The sequence below is a fragment of the Cryptomeria japonica genome, chromosome 3 (assembly GCF_030272615.1).
Source record: "Cryptomeria japonica chromosome 3, Sugi_1.0, whole genome shotgun sequence".
NCBI lineage: Eukaryota > Viridiplantae > Streptophyta > Pinopsida > Cupressales > Cupressaceae > Cryptomeria > Cryptomeria japonica.
The window spans coordinates 543,158,946-543,175,298 of record NC_081407.1 but is presented as its reverse complement, the minus strand read 5'-3'; the positions used below and the strand labels follow the sequence as shown (position 1 = coordinate 543,175,298).

General features: G+C 35.7%; 1 protein-coding gene across 1 annotated transcript in view; it reads right to left on the bottom strand.

Annotated features, from left to right (window-relative positions):
* Nucleotides 1-10,295: 10,295 nt before the first annotated feature.
* The window catches only part of LOC131075090 (glutathione S-transferase 2), a 220,333-nt gene continuing 214,275 nt past the window's right edge, over nt 10,296-16,353 (bottom strand). The window contains exon 10 of the mRNA XM_058011911.1: nt 10,296-10,553. Coding sequence (XP_057867894.1) covers nt 10,455-10,553 — 99 coding nt within the window. The 3' untranslated portion in view covers nt 10,296-10,454. The remainder of the gene's footprint in view (nt 10,554-16,353) is intronic.

Genomic DNA, 16,353 nt, shown 5'->3' with positions numbered 1-16,353 from the left:
TAAAAGCTTAAAAACTCAAATACAAGAACCTAAAAACAAAAACAAAAATAACAATAAGACAACATTAATTATAATAAGATATCATTAATGATACCTTATTAATGATATATTTGAGTTTCTGAGCTTTTATTATGCCTCTTCTTGTTTTAATTTATTTTGTTGTTATTTTTATATATCTTTCTTATTCATTGTTATTCTCTTTATTTTAGCCTTCTAGCCTTATTTTTCTGTTTTGTTTCCTCTTATTTTTGGTTTTTTTTTATAATCTTTTTTAGGTCTTTTTCTTTTTTTAAAATAACTTTTTGTTTTTGTCCTTTTATTCCTTTCTCCTTGTATTGTGTGCGCCCTTCTCACCACCCCTCCTCACCCCCCTTTCCCGAGTCATTTTATTTAGCCTTAGTCTGCAATCTATCATTTCTCTCTTTTAATTGTTCTTTTTATCTTGATGATGGTTCACAAGCATGACCTAAAACATTGATACAAAAATTCTTACTCAGTTAAATCCATAAATCTATCACAATTAATAGCATGGACCATGGAAATCTAATAAATTTGATTGATGCATATTTAAAGCTGAAGCTTGTAGAGAAATCACTCGTAATATTTTCCCCATGTTGGGATCCTCTCACTTCTCTCCCTTTGAACCATGGATTGGTTCTAGTGTTTGTGAAATCCTGTCATTTGCATATGTGTGAGTTGCTGAAATAAATGTTGTGGTTACCATCTTGTATGTGTTTAGATTGCATGTTTTATTCATCACTATGATTACCTCCTAGCTTGGGGGTGGCTAATTTTCTAGCCTAGGTTGGGAGGTGAGCTCTACAATGTCTTGGAAGAATTTGCTATGTGTATGTGTAGTTTGGGAAAGTAATTTAGAGAGCATTCTATTAGGAGATATCATTCCTTACTTTTATTAAGTTGCTGGAAAAGTGTAATTGAAAACCCAGTTTGTCGTAAGAAGCTCCATTGGGACCCTTGTGTATGAATGGAACTCCTGAATGCAATATACGCAAACTGAGAAAGAATATTCCACCTTGAACTATTGTTGTGAAATAAGTTGCTTGAGTATGTTGTTGCAATTAATTTGCAAGTTCGAATCTACATTACTTGTTTCTCAAGTTTGTGTAACAATTAGTTGGGACTTGCAATAAAGTTGCAGAAAACACATGTATCATTTCTAAAATTACTTCTTTTGCAACATGAAGGCATGTGAAAATTTACTTGTAGTCATTATTGTCAAGAATATATAAATGAATAGGAAGCATTTGGCATAAGTGAATAAAAAGTGAAATTAATTTATAGGGTTCCAAGAGATAAAAGAAACAAAAAAGTTGAAGAATTATTCTTCAAATTTCTACATGTATTTTGTCTCTTACATCATAGAAAAATAATCAATCTTGATCTCAGCTCCAAGAAACTAGACCTTTGTTTGTAAATAGAGAAATAATTGCACATGTCATCTAAGCACTATTCTAGAAAAGAAACTACAAATTTGTTTTCCATATACTATATCAATGTTTATATAAGAAATATATAAATAAATAGAAAAAGGATAGGGTTTAGAGAACCTAGGGACAATGATAGTAATGACTGGTGTTGTGGATAGACAGACTTCGCATAAAACTAGTTCTTGCTTGGCCAAGATAAACCACAACACCACATAAACAATGCAATCTCCAAAGGAAAATAGAAGGATTTTCAGACCATAAACATACATTAAGTACCCAATTCTGGCGCAACTTAAATGAACATTCACAATTGAACTAACAACAATGATAGGCTCATACTAACCATGCAGAGAGACTTATAGTCAACAAATCTCCAATGGTATGAACCTGAAATCAATCAGATATCTTCACACTTTGCCATTAAATCACTGAACTTTAATTAACTTTGATGAAAAGAAACCATGCAAACAAGTAAAGGCAAACGACAAAACACCATGCTTCAATGTTTTATTCATTTGCTTCAACTACCATTACAACAATCTCTACTCAACAATTCTTACTCTATTCTACTCCTAGCCCTAATTCTAACTTCTAATTATACTATCTACCTCTACTTTCTAACAATTCTAACCATTCTAACCCCCTACAATGAGAGTGGCACTGGCCTTTTATAGATTTCATATTTTGAATCAATAGCCAGAATTCAATCCATTCAATGGCCTAGATTTGACCTCTAGAAACCCTAACAACTTCTAGTTAATGATTTCAACAACTTTCAACCACTTTCCAACTACCCCCAGTACAAGACAAAATGATAGCCTGACATAATAACAACTTCTGTCACAAAAGAAAATTGGTAGCTAGATAAACAACTAACTAGCCCTGCCTTGTATTGCACTAAATTGGGTCCAAAGGTTGTTATTTTACAATAGACTAATTGCTATTACAATGAATTCATATTCCCGTCATCTTCAACTTTCATTCTCAATTTTTTTATGTCTTGAGTAGCATTAGTGTAGTCTATCATTGTCTTCCAGAAATTTGGGAAAGGCACCATTTCGCTTTCTGCATTGTGGTAGTAGTCTTTAGCTCCTCATGATCATATCATCAAGTGGCACACTGCATTCTCCATCCTTTGGCACCGTTGGTGTTCTTTATCTCCTCGATCCTTTCATCTTTCTGATTCCCCTTGGGTGCCATCCATCTTCTAGAGACAAGCAATTTCAAGGATCAATCACATTTTCATGGTGCTCAATCATTCATCACTCTTACCTTGATTATCATCCCACCTATTTCCACTTGAACACACACCATCAAGAGATTCATCCACCCAAACAACCTATCCTGTCGCACTTTGAGAGAGAGATCCTGACTCTCAATCAGGGAAACTTGAAGTATTTGAGGTGTTGAGGTGACTTAGGTCTACAATCCTTAAACCTTGGATGTTGATTGCTCAATACTCATGTTTGAGTCACTCTTAATGAATCTGATCTTCGAAACTCAACTTCAAACTTGGCTATGGGGACAAGTTTGGGATTAGAGACTTACCATGAGTCATGTTGTAAAGTCGGCTCTAGGAGTGTAAAGTGGATTTTCTACCTTAAAATTAAAACTTCGGCTTGAAACTCAGGGTTAGGAATACTTTTAGGATTAATCTTTATTCTGATTTCAATTGCTAACACCAAATTTTGTATTGGAAATCAATTTATGAAGCAAAATTCGGTATTAGGAGAGGTTTTGGGATTAAGCCTTTATTCCTAAATTATATGCAAACACCAATTTTGGAAGGTGGACTTCTTTCAAGGTGCCAAACTCAGTGTTAGGAAGGGTAATAGGATTAAGACTTATTTCAAACTTGGTTGCTAGTATCGAGTTTGGTGAATGCATGGCAGGAATTTGGTGGATGGGAAGTTTTTACGAATTGTACTTAATCTTGATTGCAATGCTATCATCAAGTTTGGAGAAGACTTGGGATGAAATTCGGCCAAAACCTCGTCAATAGGAAGGCTTTTGGGAATAGGGCTAATCCAACTTTGACTGATAATACCGAACTTCAAGCCAAGGGAAGAAATTTGGGTTGAAACTCGAGTAATCCAAATTTTAATGCTACCACCGAACTTTGATCCATGAAACTTGGTCATAGCAACATTTCTTGAAATTCCTAAATCTCTTCCAATCACGGAGTTTGGGGAGATCATGAGAAAAATTGGTATTAGGACAATTTTTTGGATTAGGCCATGTTCCCACCTAGAGTGCAAACACCGAATTTTGATGGAAAACACCAAAATTTATTTGTAAGTTTGGGCTCATCAAAACTTTGAGGTGCTTTGACTTTTCTCTTTATCCCTCCTTGGATCAAGTTGGTCTTTGAATGATCTTTTTCTCTCTTGATACCTCATTTGTCTTGCTCTTCTCATGCTTTGACTTCACCCTGATTCTCTATACACATCTCTCTCTCTCTAGTTGGTGTAAGAATCCCGCTGGTTCTAACTCTCTTGAAATACTATTACTGATTCGTTTTTGGATTTTCAAGGGTTTTGGACAATTTAAAATAAAAAATTGCAAGTGTGCCTTGCAAGAATTGCACATAAAACTGAACAGATACCAACTATAAAGCAATTGAATCTATATCATGAATTAGACAACTATTGCAAATGAAACTATTACATAAAACATACCCGTAGGTCCTCAGCTTATTTTAAATAGAGAACTCTGGAGTTTGCCAGCCAAAACTAGGAAACTGACTAAAATTGACATACAAGTCAAGGAAATTATTTCTTCAAGCCAGAAAAGTGATGGAATACCATGTGTGTGCTAGGTGTTGGGAATTGTGCAACCAAAATGCAAGAAGGAAGGTGTTTCAGCCCTCCAGGACAATTTTACAACTGGAAATTATACAACTGCTTATTGAAATGAAGTATGTTGCTAAACGGACTGTCTAACTTGATTTGCCCTTTCCTTATTGAAAAATCTGCAATATTTGGATAAGAGAATCTCTGTTGAAGCACAATAAGACTCCTGAATGAAGCCTTCACAATTACAATAATTCAGCTAATCTTCCACAACCTTACAATCACAGATCCACAAAGAATTTTTGTTCTCCAATGACCAAACCTATGAAACCCTTGTCAAAAATTTCATAGAGAAAAATAACAAGCAATGCCAAATAATCAATAATCAATAATAGAGGTTGAATTGCTTGCTTTGCCTTAATAACCCCAAAAGACATAACTCTCCAAAAAGAGTGATTTCCTCTTGAAGGGAGTTAAATACATTTAAAATGTATTTAATATATTTTATGTAACATTTGAATTAATTCCCCACTTGGATGTACCCTTTTAATATTCACTTTATATTATTTAAGTGGCCCACTTTTTAATAAAGTTAATAATTTAACTTTATAATAACTCCAAATGGCACGTTTCTCAAGAAAGTACACCCAAAGTCATTTAAATATATTTAAATGTATTTAATTTACTCTCCATAGTTTAATTTGCTTTTCGGCATCCAAATTCACTTAGGTGATTTAATAAAAATCACTTTATAATATTTAAGTGGCTTTTAATTTTAATAAAGTCACTTTATGACTTTATAATATTCATATAAGTTAATTGAATAACTTAACCACTAAAATATTAATGTCTCCCTCAATATCCAGTCTTTTGACGTGTTGAAGCTTGAGTCAACACTGAATAACCCCCATGTGTCCAGGTGCCTTGACTAAAGATAACACTACTGTTAGATTGACTTACTATAGTAAGTCCCTCAACTAAGTCCACACACTGACTGCAAAGGCCCTGGAACTAAACCCAAGACTGAACTGAAGAAGTGGAACTGCCATTGAGACTCTCTATCCAAACATGTTAGCATACAAGAGTCAAAATAATAGGTTAATCCCTCGAACTCTGATGCCCACGAAAATGGGGACATTACAATCTCCCCTCCCTGAAATTACTTGTCCTCAAGCAATCTCTCCTGCGAAGCAACTCCACTCCACCAGAGGTCCAAAAGATGAACTGTGAAATGTCCCACTCATCTCCCACCAACTCTTGTAGCACCAACATAAACACAACTGTGCAGGGAAAAACATCATGCAAACTATCCAACCCCTAGGCACAAGAATAGTGAATGAAAATCAAAACATGTTCAAGAAGACCAAGGATGAACTGATATACTCTCAACACACTGAACATGCTGCAAGCTCAACTGTAAACCTTGCCTGGAATCTCGATGTACCAAAGAATCCCAAACTCTATACTCAATGCTCCGCTGAATGCTAGGATCCCAAATCACTCTGTAGAGTACTCGCTCCAAACCATATGGGATCAACATGATACCATTGTATAGTGCAACTAAGTCAACCCCAACAGAATGAAGAAGCAATCCACTAGCTGGAACAATCCCTGGATCCCGTAGCCAATATGGAAGTCTACCATGAGAAACACTCCCAGACCTCCGCTGCTCAAATCTTATCTCAAATTCACCATGCTAGAAGTGGTGAAGCCAACCAATGGGACCCATCCAAACCGCAGTGCTAACCTTGTCAACAACCAAGTCCCAATGCAAACAATACACACATCCATCTGCTATGTGGAGATAGGAATAACTGAGAGTACCCACAACACAACAACAATCTCCACCCTCCGTTGAATTGTCCTAGATGTGTTGAATTCCCCCCATAAGTGTTGAATAACATGTAATCTCCCCTCTTATGTTGCTAATGTGAAACCAAACAACACCCTCAAAATTGCAAGACCGACCTGAGGGGATGCTAAGGATACCAACAAGTACATAGGATGATAGAGTATCATCCCCATTTTGCTCTCGCATGACGAGGAAATGATCCAACTCTTTCCTAGTCTCATGTGTAGCAATGACATTAGTGGCTGATCCACTAAGTGTGTATTCAACATGCTCACACATCTCTAAGGCTTGAGCATTTAATGGCCTCTCAACCAAATAAAACTCATGGGTCTCAAGATGCAAGTTGTGTGCCAATAAAATTTTCTGAGTCATACCTTGCATCTTCTTCATGCTTGCTTACCTCAAGAAGCTCCTCCTTTGCATGCTCAACTTTAATATGTTCTTCCCTTGGAAGAATTAGAAATCTAAGGTGTGACTCCCCTTGCTTCTTTGCTTGATCTAGTTGGTTGCAACATTCTTCGATTTCTTGTAAACGCAATTTCGCTTGGGCAGCCAATAACCTTGCCTTTTTGGCTCTTTGCAACCATCCATCACACACGAGTCTTGTTCACATCTTCCAAGGTCTGATAGACAAAATCAGACTTGTTGTGACTTGAATTTTTAAGCATAAATCATTTTTAACACCCAAATCTTGAGTGTCACTACTAGGAATCTTCATACAACCCTCTTCCACACGTGTAATGGTTGTTGCCTCATGATAGTGCAAAGAATGTGACTGCTGCTACAAAAATCAGAACTGTTAAGAGCTTGTATCCTTTGCACATTCCTCATATTTGACACTTCCAACTCGCGTGCCAACATTGGTAGATCCTTCCGCAACATTTTCGTTATTTACTAACACATCTACATCATAATTAAGCTCAATAGTTTGGCTGCAATGTAAATTAGCATGTGTATCAATCTCCATAATCTCATTTGCTTCATCATGTGATCCTCTTTGTCCTTCCAAATGATTGGACTAATGAATCCACTCATCTGCATGCAACAAGTGCATCTCCAAATTTGCCTCCTTCATGGCTTTTTGTTCAATGCATCTGAGGTCTTCATCAAGATCCTTTACCTCATTATCTGTGCATTGGTGGTTAGGCTCCCAACAACCTTTGCAAGTGAAGCATAGACCTTGTCTTCTCATTTCATTCTTGCTCATTATGGGAGTTCCTATAGCCTAGTTATTGAGTTTAGATGTAGAACCATCCTCATAAGTTGATTTAGTAGTTCTACCATACCTGCTCACATTGTGCCCATGATTGAATTGTGTCATTTTAGATGAAATTTTCTCCTTATACACCCTCCTAATATACTTTACCAACCCAATCTCTGTAGGCCTCCAAGTGACAAAAAAGTTCAGATAATCATGAAGAGAGTATTGTCCTTTAAATTTACCTAGCAAACTTCAATAGCTCTCAAAGAATCGAAGAGCTTCCCCTTCACATCTTTCCCTCAACTTGATGGCATCATGTTTGATCTCTTCCCTGGATTTCCCTACAACACTATAGTAACCCATAACTAGAACTTATGAGTGTTGGTTACTAAAAAGTCAACTATGTGAGCTCCATGAATCCAAATGTTATCTCTTCAAATTGATCCTGGTTTCCTTATAAACCAGGCCTCCTACGTGTGTAAAACCTGCGAGGCCCAAATTGATGTTGATGCCTAAGAACTCCTAACCCTTCATGAAGGTAGGATCAGAGCTCTGATACCAAAGTAAGAACCCTGCTGGTTCTAACTCTCCTGAAATACTATTATTGATTTGTTTTTGGATTTTCAAAGGTTTTGGACAATTTTAAATAAAAAATTGCAAGTGTGCCAAACAAGAATTGCACATAAAACTGAACAGATACCAAATATAAAGCAATTGAATCTATATTATGAATTAGACAATTGCTGCAAATGAAACTATTACATAAAACATACCCATAGGTCCTCAACTTATTTTAAATAGAGAATTTTGGAGTTTGCTAGCCAAAACTAGGAAACTGACCAAAATTGACATACAAGTCAAGGAAATTATTTCTTCAAGCCAGAAAAGTGATGGAATACCTTGTATGTGCTAGGCGTTGGGAATTGTGCAACCAAAATGCAAGAAGGAAGACGTTTAAGCCCTCTAGGACAAAACATCCCTTTCCTGGACCCCACGTGCCAAACCTGAATTGTACGACCAACAATTAAATTGTACAACTACTTATTGAAATGAAGTATGCTGCTAAAATGGGCGTCTCACCTGATTTGCCCTTTTCTTATTGAAAAATCTGCAATATCTGGATAAAATAATCTTTATTGAAGCATAATAAGACTCCTAAATGAAACCTTCACAATTGCAATAATTCAACCGATCTTCCATAGCCTCACAATCACAGATCCAAGAAGAATTTTCGTTATCCAATGGCCAAACCTCTAAAACCCTTGTCAAAGAATTCCACATAGCAAAATAACAAGCAATGCCAAATAATCAATAATTAATAATAGAGGTTGAATTGCTTGCTTTTCTTTTATAAACCCAAAAAGACATAATTCTCCAAAAAGTGTGATTTCCTCTTGAAGGAAGTTAAATACATTTAAAATGTATTTAATATACTTTATGCAACATTTGAATTAATTCTCCACTTGGACGTACCTTTTTTATATTTACTTTATATTATTTAAGTGGCCCACTTTTTAATAAAATTAATAATTTAACTTTATAATAACTCCAAATGGCACGTTTCCCAAGAAAGTACACCCAGTTATTTAAATACATTTAAATGTATTTAATTTACTCTCCATAGTTTAATTTGCTTTTGGGCGTCCAAATTCACTTAAGCGATTTAATAAAAATAACTTTATAATATTTAAATGGCTTTTAATTTTAATAAAGTCACTTTATGACTTTATAATATCCATATAAGTTAATTTAATAACTTAACCACTAAAATATTAATATCTTCCTCAATATTTAGTCTTTTGACATGCTGTCTGAAGTTGGAGTCAACATTGAATAACCCCCATGTGTCCAGGTGCCCTGACTAAAGATAACACTACTGCCAGATAGTAAGTCCCTCAACTAAATCCACACATTGACTGCAAACGCCTTGGAACTGAACCCAACGCTGAACTGAAGAAGTGAAACTGCCACTGACACTCTCTATCCAAACATGTTAGCCTACAAGAGTCAAAATAATAGGCTAATCCCTCGAACTCTAATGCTCACGAAAATGGGGACATTACAATTGGTCTTTGAATGATCTTTCTCTTCCCTGATTCCTCATTTGTCTTGCTCTTGTCATACTAGCAAAGCATAAAGAAGGAGAGGGGGCCACTGTCAAAGACGAGGAGTGTGGAGTGTGCACAACACAAGAGGTCCCCACAAAGGTGTTTCTCTAGTAGGAAATTAATTTTAGCCGGGGCAATCGCCCATCATTTTGGGTGTGCCTAGGTTTGATGATGCACCCTTTTTGCACTCATCTTAATTTTGTATCCTTTAACAACATGTTGACTTGAGTAATGTAGGTGTCACATCAATTAGTGCATGTAGTAAGTAACCATGTTAGAAATGGGAGACAATTTATTAGAGTTTAGTAGTAGTTGAACGAAAATATTTTATAATTGTGTTTTTGCCCTTAGATAAAATTTTGGGCATGACATGGATTCTTTTCTAGTCTAACTCATTATTTGGATTAATTATTTAATATCGTATTGTACAAGTAATAGTATCTTCCTGTAGCACAATTTGTTTGTGCTATTATGTTGATGATATCTTCTACAGTGTTTCAGGATAAAAATTAATTTTGACTCTCTCCATACTATAATTATATACAATTTTAATAATATTCAAAGTACAAATCCCTTAAAATTTCAAAAGGAAAATAGTCCCTCGTGATTTAGAGTCAGATATGACAATCAAGAAGTTTTCTGAGAGTAAAAGCTAGTAGTCATATCTACCAAGGTGCACTGTTTACAATTACAGCACTGGCACTCAAAGAAAAAACATTCTCAGGGCAAACAAAATTAACTATTTTAAGTGTATCTGGATAGCAACTAGCAGTCATCTCTACCAAGGTTCACTGCTTAGAATTACAACATTGGCAATCAAAACAAATAATCCTCAAGCCAAGCAAAATAACAATTTTAAGTGAATCTAAAGGTGCACCCATAAGAGCTTTGAAATCTAAGAAATCTCTTTCTTTATTTCAAGTATCATTTTAAAACGATATTGTTTAGTAGATTTCAGTGTAAATTACATACGCTGAGTTGCAAACCAATTTCAAATTATTTTATGTTCTTTAAGTAGCATGAAAATTATATGGATTGCTATGAAACGTATACTCATGCTTGTGCATCAGGTTGCCTCTCTGGGAGCGCAGCTTGGAATTCTTGCAGTTCAGCTAATGCTTTGTTGATATTGATCAGAGTCGGATAATTAGACTGCAAATTAAGAGATTCATAAAATTAGATGCTTAGGACACTTAATTGCTAATATAGAAAGCGTCAACAAAACCACCTAAACGTGAGCTAAATTATATTGACCAACCATTATGAAAGCATGGTATCCACGTAGAAGGATCTAAAAGATAACAAATCTATAAATTTTATTAACATAATAAAAAATGTTAAAATTAGACTTGAGACATTTGATAGTTGCAGACCCATTATCACAAAGTATAAGCATTTCAAACAAGAAATCGATTTTAAAAGCCTGGTGGAAATCTGAATCTTCAATCAAAATACCAATCTGATTCTACAACAATCATATTCCTAGTTGGTTTAAGACTTAAAGAAATGATTTCATGTTGGGGAGAAGTCTCATGGTTACCGAAAGAGAACATAAAAGGCAAGAAAGAAAGAAGTGATAACAGAATTCTCCTTATAAGGAACTATTTATCAGATCTTTAAGACAACGCTAGCGAATTGATTCCATAAATGTGAATTTGAACATATGTATGTACACATGCATGTTGACAAACATGAAAACCAAGAATAACTTTGACAGAATAGCTAAACAATCCACCTCAATTTTCACATGGAAATCTTATGTCTGTGTATTATGGAGGCAGGGCGGCAAAGGGGGAAGGTGGGGCAGTTATGATGAAAATAATGCAGCAAATTCCAGAGCCTGCATAATTCTGAACTCTATTTGGAATAAAGTCGCATTCGACAAAGAAAAACACATTAATGTCCATTGCTCAAACAAAATTTTAAGAAAAAGAAAAAAAATAGATCACATCTCTAATCTTAGTAGATACAAAATGTGGTATTACAGCCCACACTAACATTTTCTAGACTGAGACTAGGGAGAATAACCAAGTGAAAACACAAAGCCAGAAGATGACATCATCTGACGTCATAAAATCATTTATAACATCGAAGTTGCACTTGTTTTCACAAGTAGCAACTTCGATTACAATAAGTTGAAGCTAGTCAAACTTATAAAAAAACTTCAATTTCTCTTTCCTGGTAAACTGCTTATATTGCTTGACCTATCTACTTAATTTGTCTGCCCCATCTATTTTTCTTTCTTGAGCGACATGCAATATCTTCGCAACTGTAGTCTGTACAATTCACTTAACATGTTTTGTTAGTATGTTTGCGTCTGATTGTGTGTTAGTCACTTTTGGTTGGTTGGTAGACATTAGTATTTGATTTAAGTGTTTGTTGACAGTTGAGTTTCATTTCACAGCTGTTGGGTATATTAAATAGCCTTCTTGTGGTTTAAGAAGATAATTTAGTATTTGATTTAAGTGGTTGTTGACAGTTGTGTTTCATTTCACTACTATTGGGTATTTAAAATAGTCATCTTGTAGTTAGGGAAGGTATTCTGATTTGATACATGATCTTTCTTAATTTATATGTATGTATGTGAACTCTATTGAATGCATTTTCTATTGTGTTATATTCAATGTTCCACAGGCGTTGGGGACGCAGGGATGCGGGACAAAGGGCTTAAGTTTCGGGGACGAGGGGACACATCCCCATAGAACACTGGTTATATTCTATACTTTCAATTCATCTTCTATTGTGTTATATTATGTCATCTGTAATTCAATACATCTTCTACTATGTTCTATTTAAATATTGTGTTACATTCAATTACTTCTAATTCAATAGAGTTCCTCTACATGTATGTAGATCAGAGAGGATCATGTATTAAATCAGACTGTTTTCTCTGACTACAAGAAACCTATTTAAAATGTTCTGGTTACCAAATAGAACTACATACAAACATTAAAAAACACTCCCAACAAACTCTTAATGACCATCCACAAGCTGGCAAATGATTAACACATAATAAGTTAATTGTATGGACCGTAGCAGCAAAAATCTTTTGGGCAAAAAAATGGCAGATCAAAAGTAGAATAGTTTTTCAAAAATCAGGGATTTAATTGGAAAACATTTTGAATTTCAAAAAATGTAAGAGAAAAATCTGTTTTTTTTTTAAAATTTAAAGGCATTTTAATAGAATAGAGATATAAAGAGCAAATAAAAATGACAGTTTAGCCTATGAATTGAGCAATATAGACAAGTTAATCAGTCCATTTGATTTACAAATTTGTACAAAAATAAGAAAAAATCTGAAAACTTATTCCTTGTCAATTGCTTTTCACTTCAATGCATGTATTACTATACTTCGATGCAAGTATATAGAAGCCAAAATCGTTTAAGTCAGACTGGACCCTGTGAAGTTTTTAAATGCATGAGCAAGAGACTATGAATTCAATGAAATCATAAGAGTATAACAAGTGAAAATCGAGAAATAAAACACATCTAAAAATGTAAACAAATATGTCAAAAAAATTCTAAGTGAACACATTGCAAACCAGAATTACCAAGTACCATTGCCCAACTCCCTAGTGTACAAAAAGCAGTTAAGGTGAGAGGTGCGTTATAGGGGCAGCTAATCATAACTCTCATTGATATTGGTGCCACTCATAATTTCATTGATGAGGGTTTTGTGGCTAGGAGAGGCTTACATAAGAACATGATGGATTTGAGGTCATGGTAGCTGATGGTAGAAACTCTCTTGTACTCGAAAGATTTCTAATCTGAGCATACAAATAGATGATTACGAGTTAAAAGGATGAATTCTATATGGTTAATATTGGGCACATTGATGTGGTCTTCAGGATGCATTGGATGTCATTTCTTGAAAAGTTCTCTTTCAATTTGCAGAAAATGGAAATGAAGTTTGAACCCAATGGGAAGAAGATAGTGCTCATCGGACTTTCAGATGGGGGGCCTAGAGTTGTATCCTTCAAGAGGATGGAGCAATTGATTAGACATGATTAGGTGGAGCGGGCAGAGAGTGCCTTATCATGCTTAGCAGATCAACAAAAGAACAATTACCATCTTGATTTTCAGAAGTTGCTATCAAAGCATAGCAAGATGTTCAGAAGTATTCCACAGGGGTACCACTAGAGAGAGGGGAAGAGCATGTTATAGAGTTAGAAAAGGGTGCCAAACTAGTGATTACTATGCCTTATAGACATCTCAAGAGACATAAGGATGAGATAGAGAAGGCCATTAAGGAGTTACTAGAGATGGGGCACACTAGACCCAACAAAAGCCCGTGTGCATCAATAGTAGTTTTAGTAAAGAAAAAGGATGGGATAATGCAGATGTGCATTGATTACAAATCACTTAATAAGAAGACAATAAAAACAACAAGTATTTCATTCCTAGAAATGATTGAGCTGATTGATGAGTTGCATGGAGCTTACTACTTTTCAAAGATAGATTTGAGGTTAGGCTACCATCAGATTCATATGAGGAAAGAGGACATCGAGAAGACAAGATTCATGTCACTTTAGACATTTCAAATTTTTGGTGATGTTCTTTGGTCTGACAAATGCACCAGCCACTTTCCAAAGTTGCATGAATTAGGTATTCAAAAAACAGTTAAGGAAATTTGAATTGATATTTTTTGATGATCACTTGATTTTTAGGAAGACATGGGAGAAGCATATGAGACATCTTGAGGAAGTCTTGAACATTTTGGAGAGTGAGTCTCTATATGCTAAGGAGTCTGTTGTGCGTTATGCACACCCCACCCCGTCCTGGACAGGGGACCCCCATTTTTGCACGTCTGCTTGAAGTCACTTAGCTGAAAAGGAGTTAAAACCATTCGAAGCCCTAGTCGTCACATCCAAAGTTGAGCCATCTAAAAAATCGCTCATTTTGCATGAAATCCCGAGCATAGAGAAAGTCGCGCAAAATGTTTAGGATAGACGAGTTTTCAAGACAAAGTCTAAGTTCAGCCAAAGTTCGCGAACTTCATTCACACGATTTTGGCAATAAGGACAAAAAAAATCACACCATTTTAAGCAAATAATCCAAAGTTTTGAGAGTTAGTGGAAATCATGCCTTTCAGGGAGAATCACCGAGCCGAGTTGAGCAGGAAAAAATCACGCAAAGAATAAGAGTTGCGCGAGTTTCGTGAGTAAAGAGTTAGGCGTTCAAACCATTTGAGAAAATAGCCCATTCCAGGCTGAATACACAAATAAGAAGGGCAAACAAACCTAGAATCGCGCAGAGTCCCCAATAAACCCGAAAATCATTAAGGGGAAATCGCATGAAGTCGCGCCTTCCATGAGAAACGACCGAGCCAAGTCGACTAGACCAAAGTTCGTGCAGCTGATAGGAAAATGGCAAGTTTTTTTTGAAGAAAAATCGACTCCAATCGCCTCATAAAAATGCCGAACAAAAGGTTGCGCAATGTCTCTCAGAGGCCCGAATGTCTCATGAAACTAAAGTCACATATTTCTTCATTTTGGGCCAAATTTCAACTAAAGGGCAAAATTAGGCGTTCACAATCAAAACAATAAAATCACACAATACATGCAAAATTCCTGATTTTCATATCACAAGTGAAAGTGCGTTTAATAAAATTGCCCATTCTTAGCATAATGCCCGCATTTTTAAGTAAAAACATAAGGCGTTTGACGAAGAGATAGATTTTTGACATTTTTTTTAGTAAAAGGAAACAACAAAAATCGCACATTTTCATTAAAATGTCCGATTTTGCTAAGGAGGTGTGTTTAAAATTAAAGGAGAAAAGTTCGCTTGTTTTGGGTGAAAGGGACGAATTTCCTATTAAAAGCAAAAGGGAGTTTAAAATGAAATCTCACACTTCAAGTTGAAAAGCCGAAATTCCACCCTAAGAGCATATAAGAAATTCAACATTTATTATTGATTTGCCAAGTTTGGCGTTTAAAAGGGAAAAAACAAAAAACCGCACATTTAACCCTGAGTGGCCGAATTTCATAAAGTTCGACGCTAAGGCACAAAATTCACTCATTTAAAGTAAAAGCTGAGTTTAGTTAAGGTATGGAGCATTCAAAGGTCTGACGATTTTTGCACAAAGACAAACATATTTCATCTTTGCCGAAACAAAACACGACATTGCCCCAGAAATTTAATATTTGTTAAATTTGTTTAAATTTTGTGAAGTGATTGATTCAGGTCAAAATTGATTGTTTGCAGATCACGATCGACGTCGGGAAGCGAAAATGCACGAGCGCAGGATCAAAACGACAGTCCCAAGCGCTACCAATGAAGAACGCACCACAAAGCGTAAAATGAAGCATAGAGAAACGCACCACCACCAAACGACAAGTAGAAGTCCACCAGCAAGACTGAGGACAAAAGAGCACTCAAAATGCAACAAGTGTATGCACTCTCAGAAATGCACAGCTGGAATTAATTCTAGGAAATCAATTTGAAAAACTGAACAACTTTATTGCAAAAGGACTGCCTGTGGGCCCCATCTAATGTATTTAAAATGAGGGGGCACAGGTCAGTCATGTTTCAGCTACCTGATTCAACCTGTTGTTCCAATGTTATATCCTCACAAACTCTAACACCATGTCCACTCTCACCCAATAGATGGCTTCTAACCCTAGTATAGCTCCCATGGTAATCAATGGTGCAAACATGACAAATCCAATGCCTACTGCCCCCTGTAATTTTACACATGTTGGTAGACAAATTTGTGGAAAACTAAAGAAATGGTTTCTTGGGGTTAAAAGGGCCTTTTACAAATTTTTTAAAGAGAGGGTGAAGGGCATACAAAATTGTCTTGCGAAATAGTAGCTTTGTTTGCATTTTCAAGATTCGAGGAAGGGCCTACTAATATTCTGTTGACTTCATTTTCAATTTCACTACCCTCATGACTGGCACTCCTACTATTGCTCATTTTGTCATTTTTTTTATGATTGAAAGTCTGAAACCA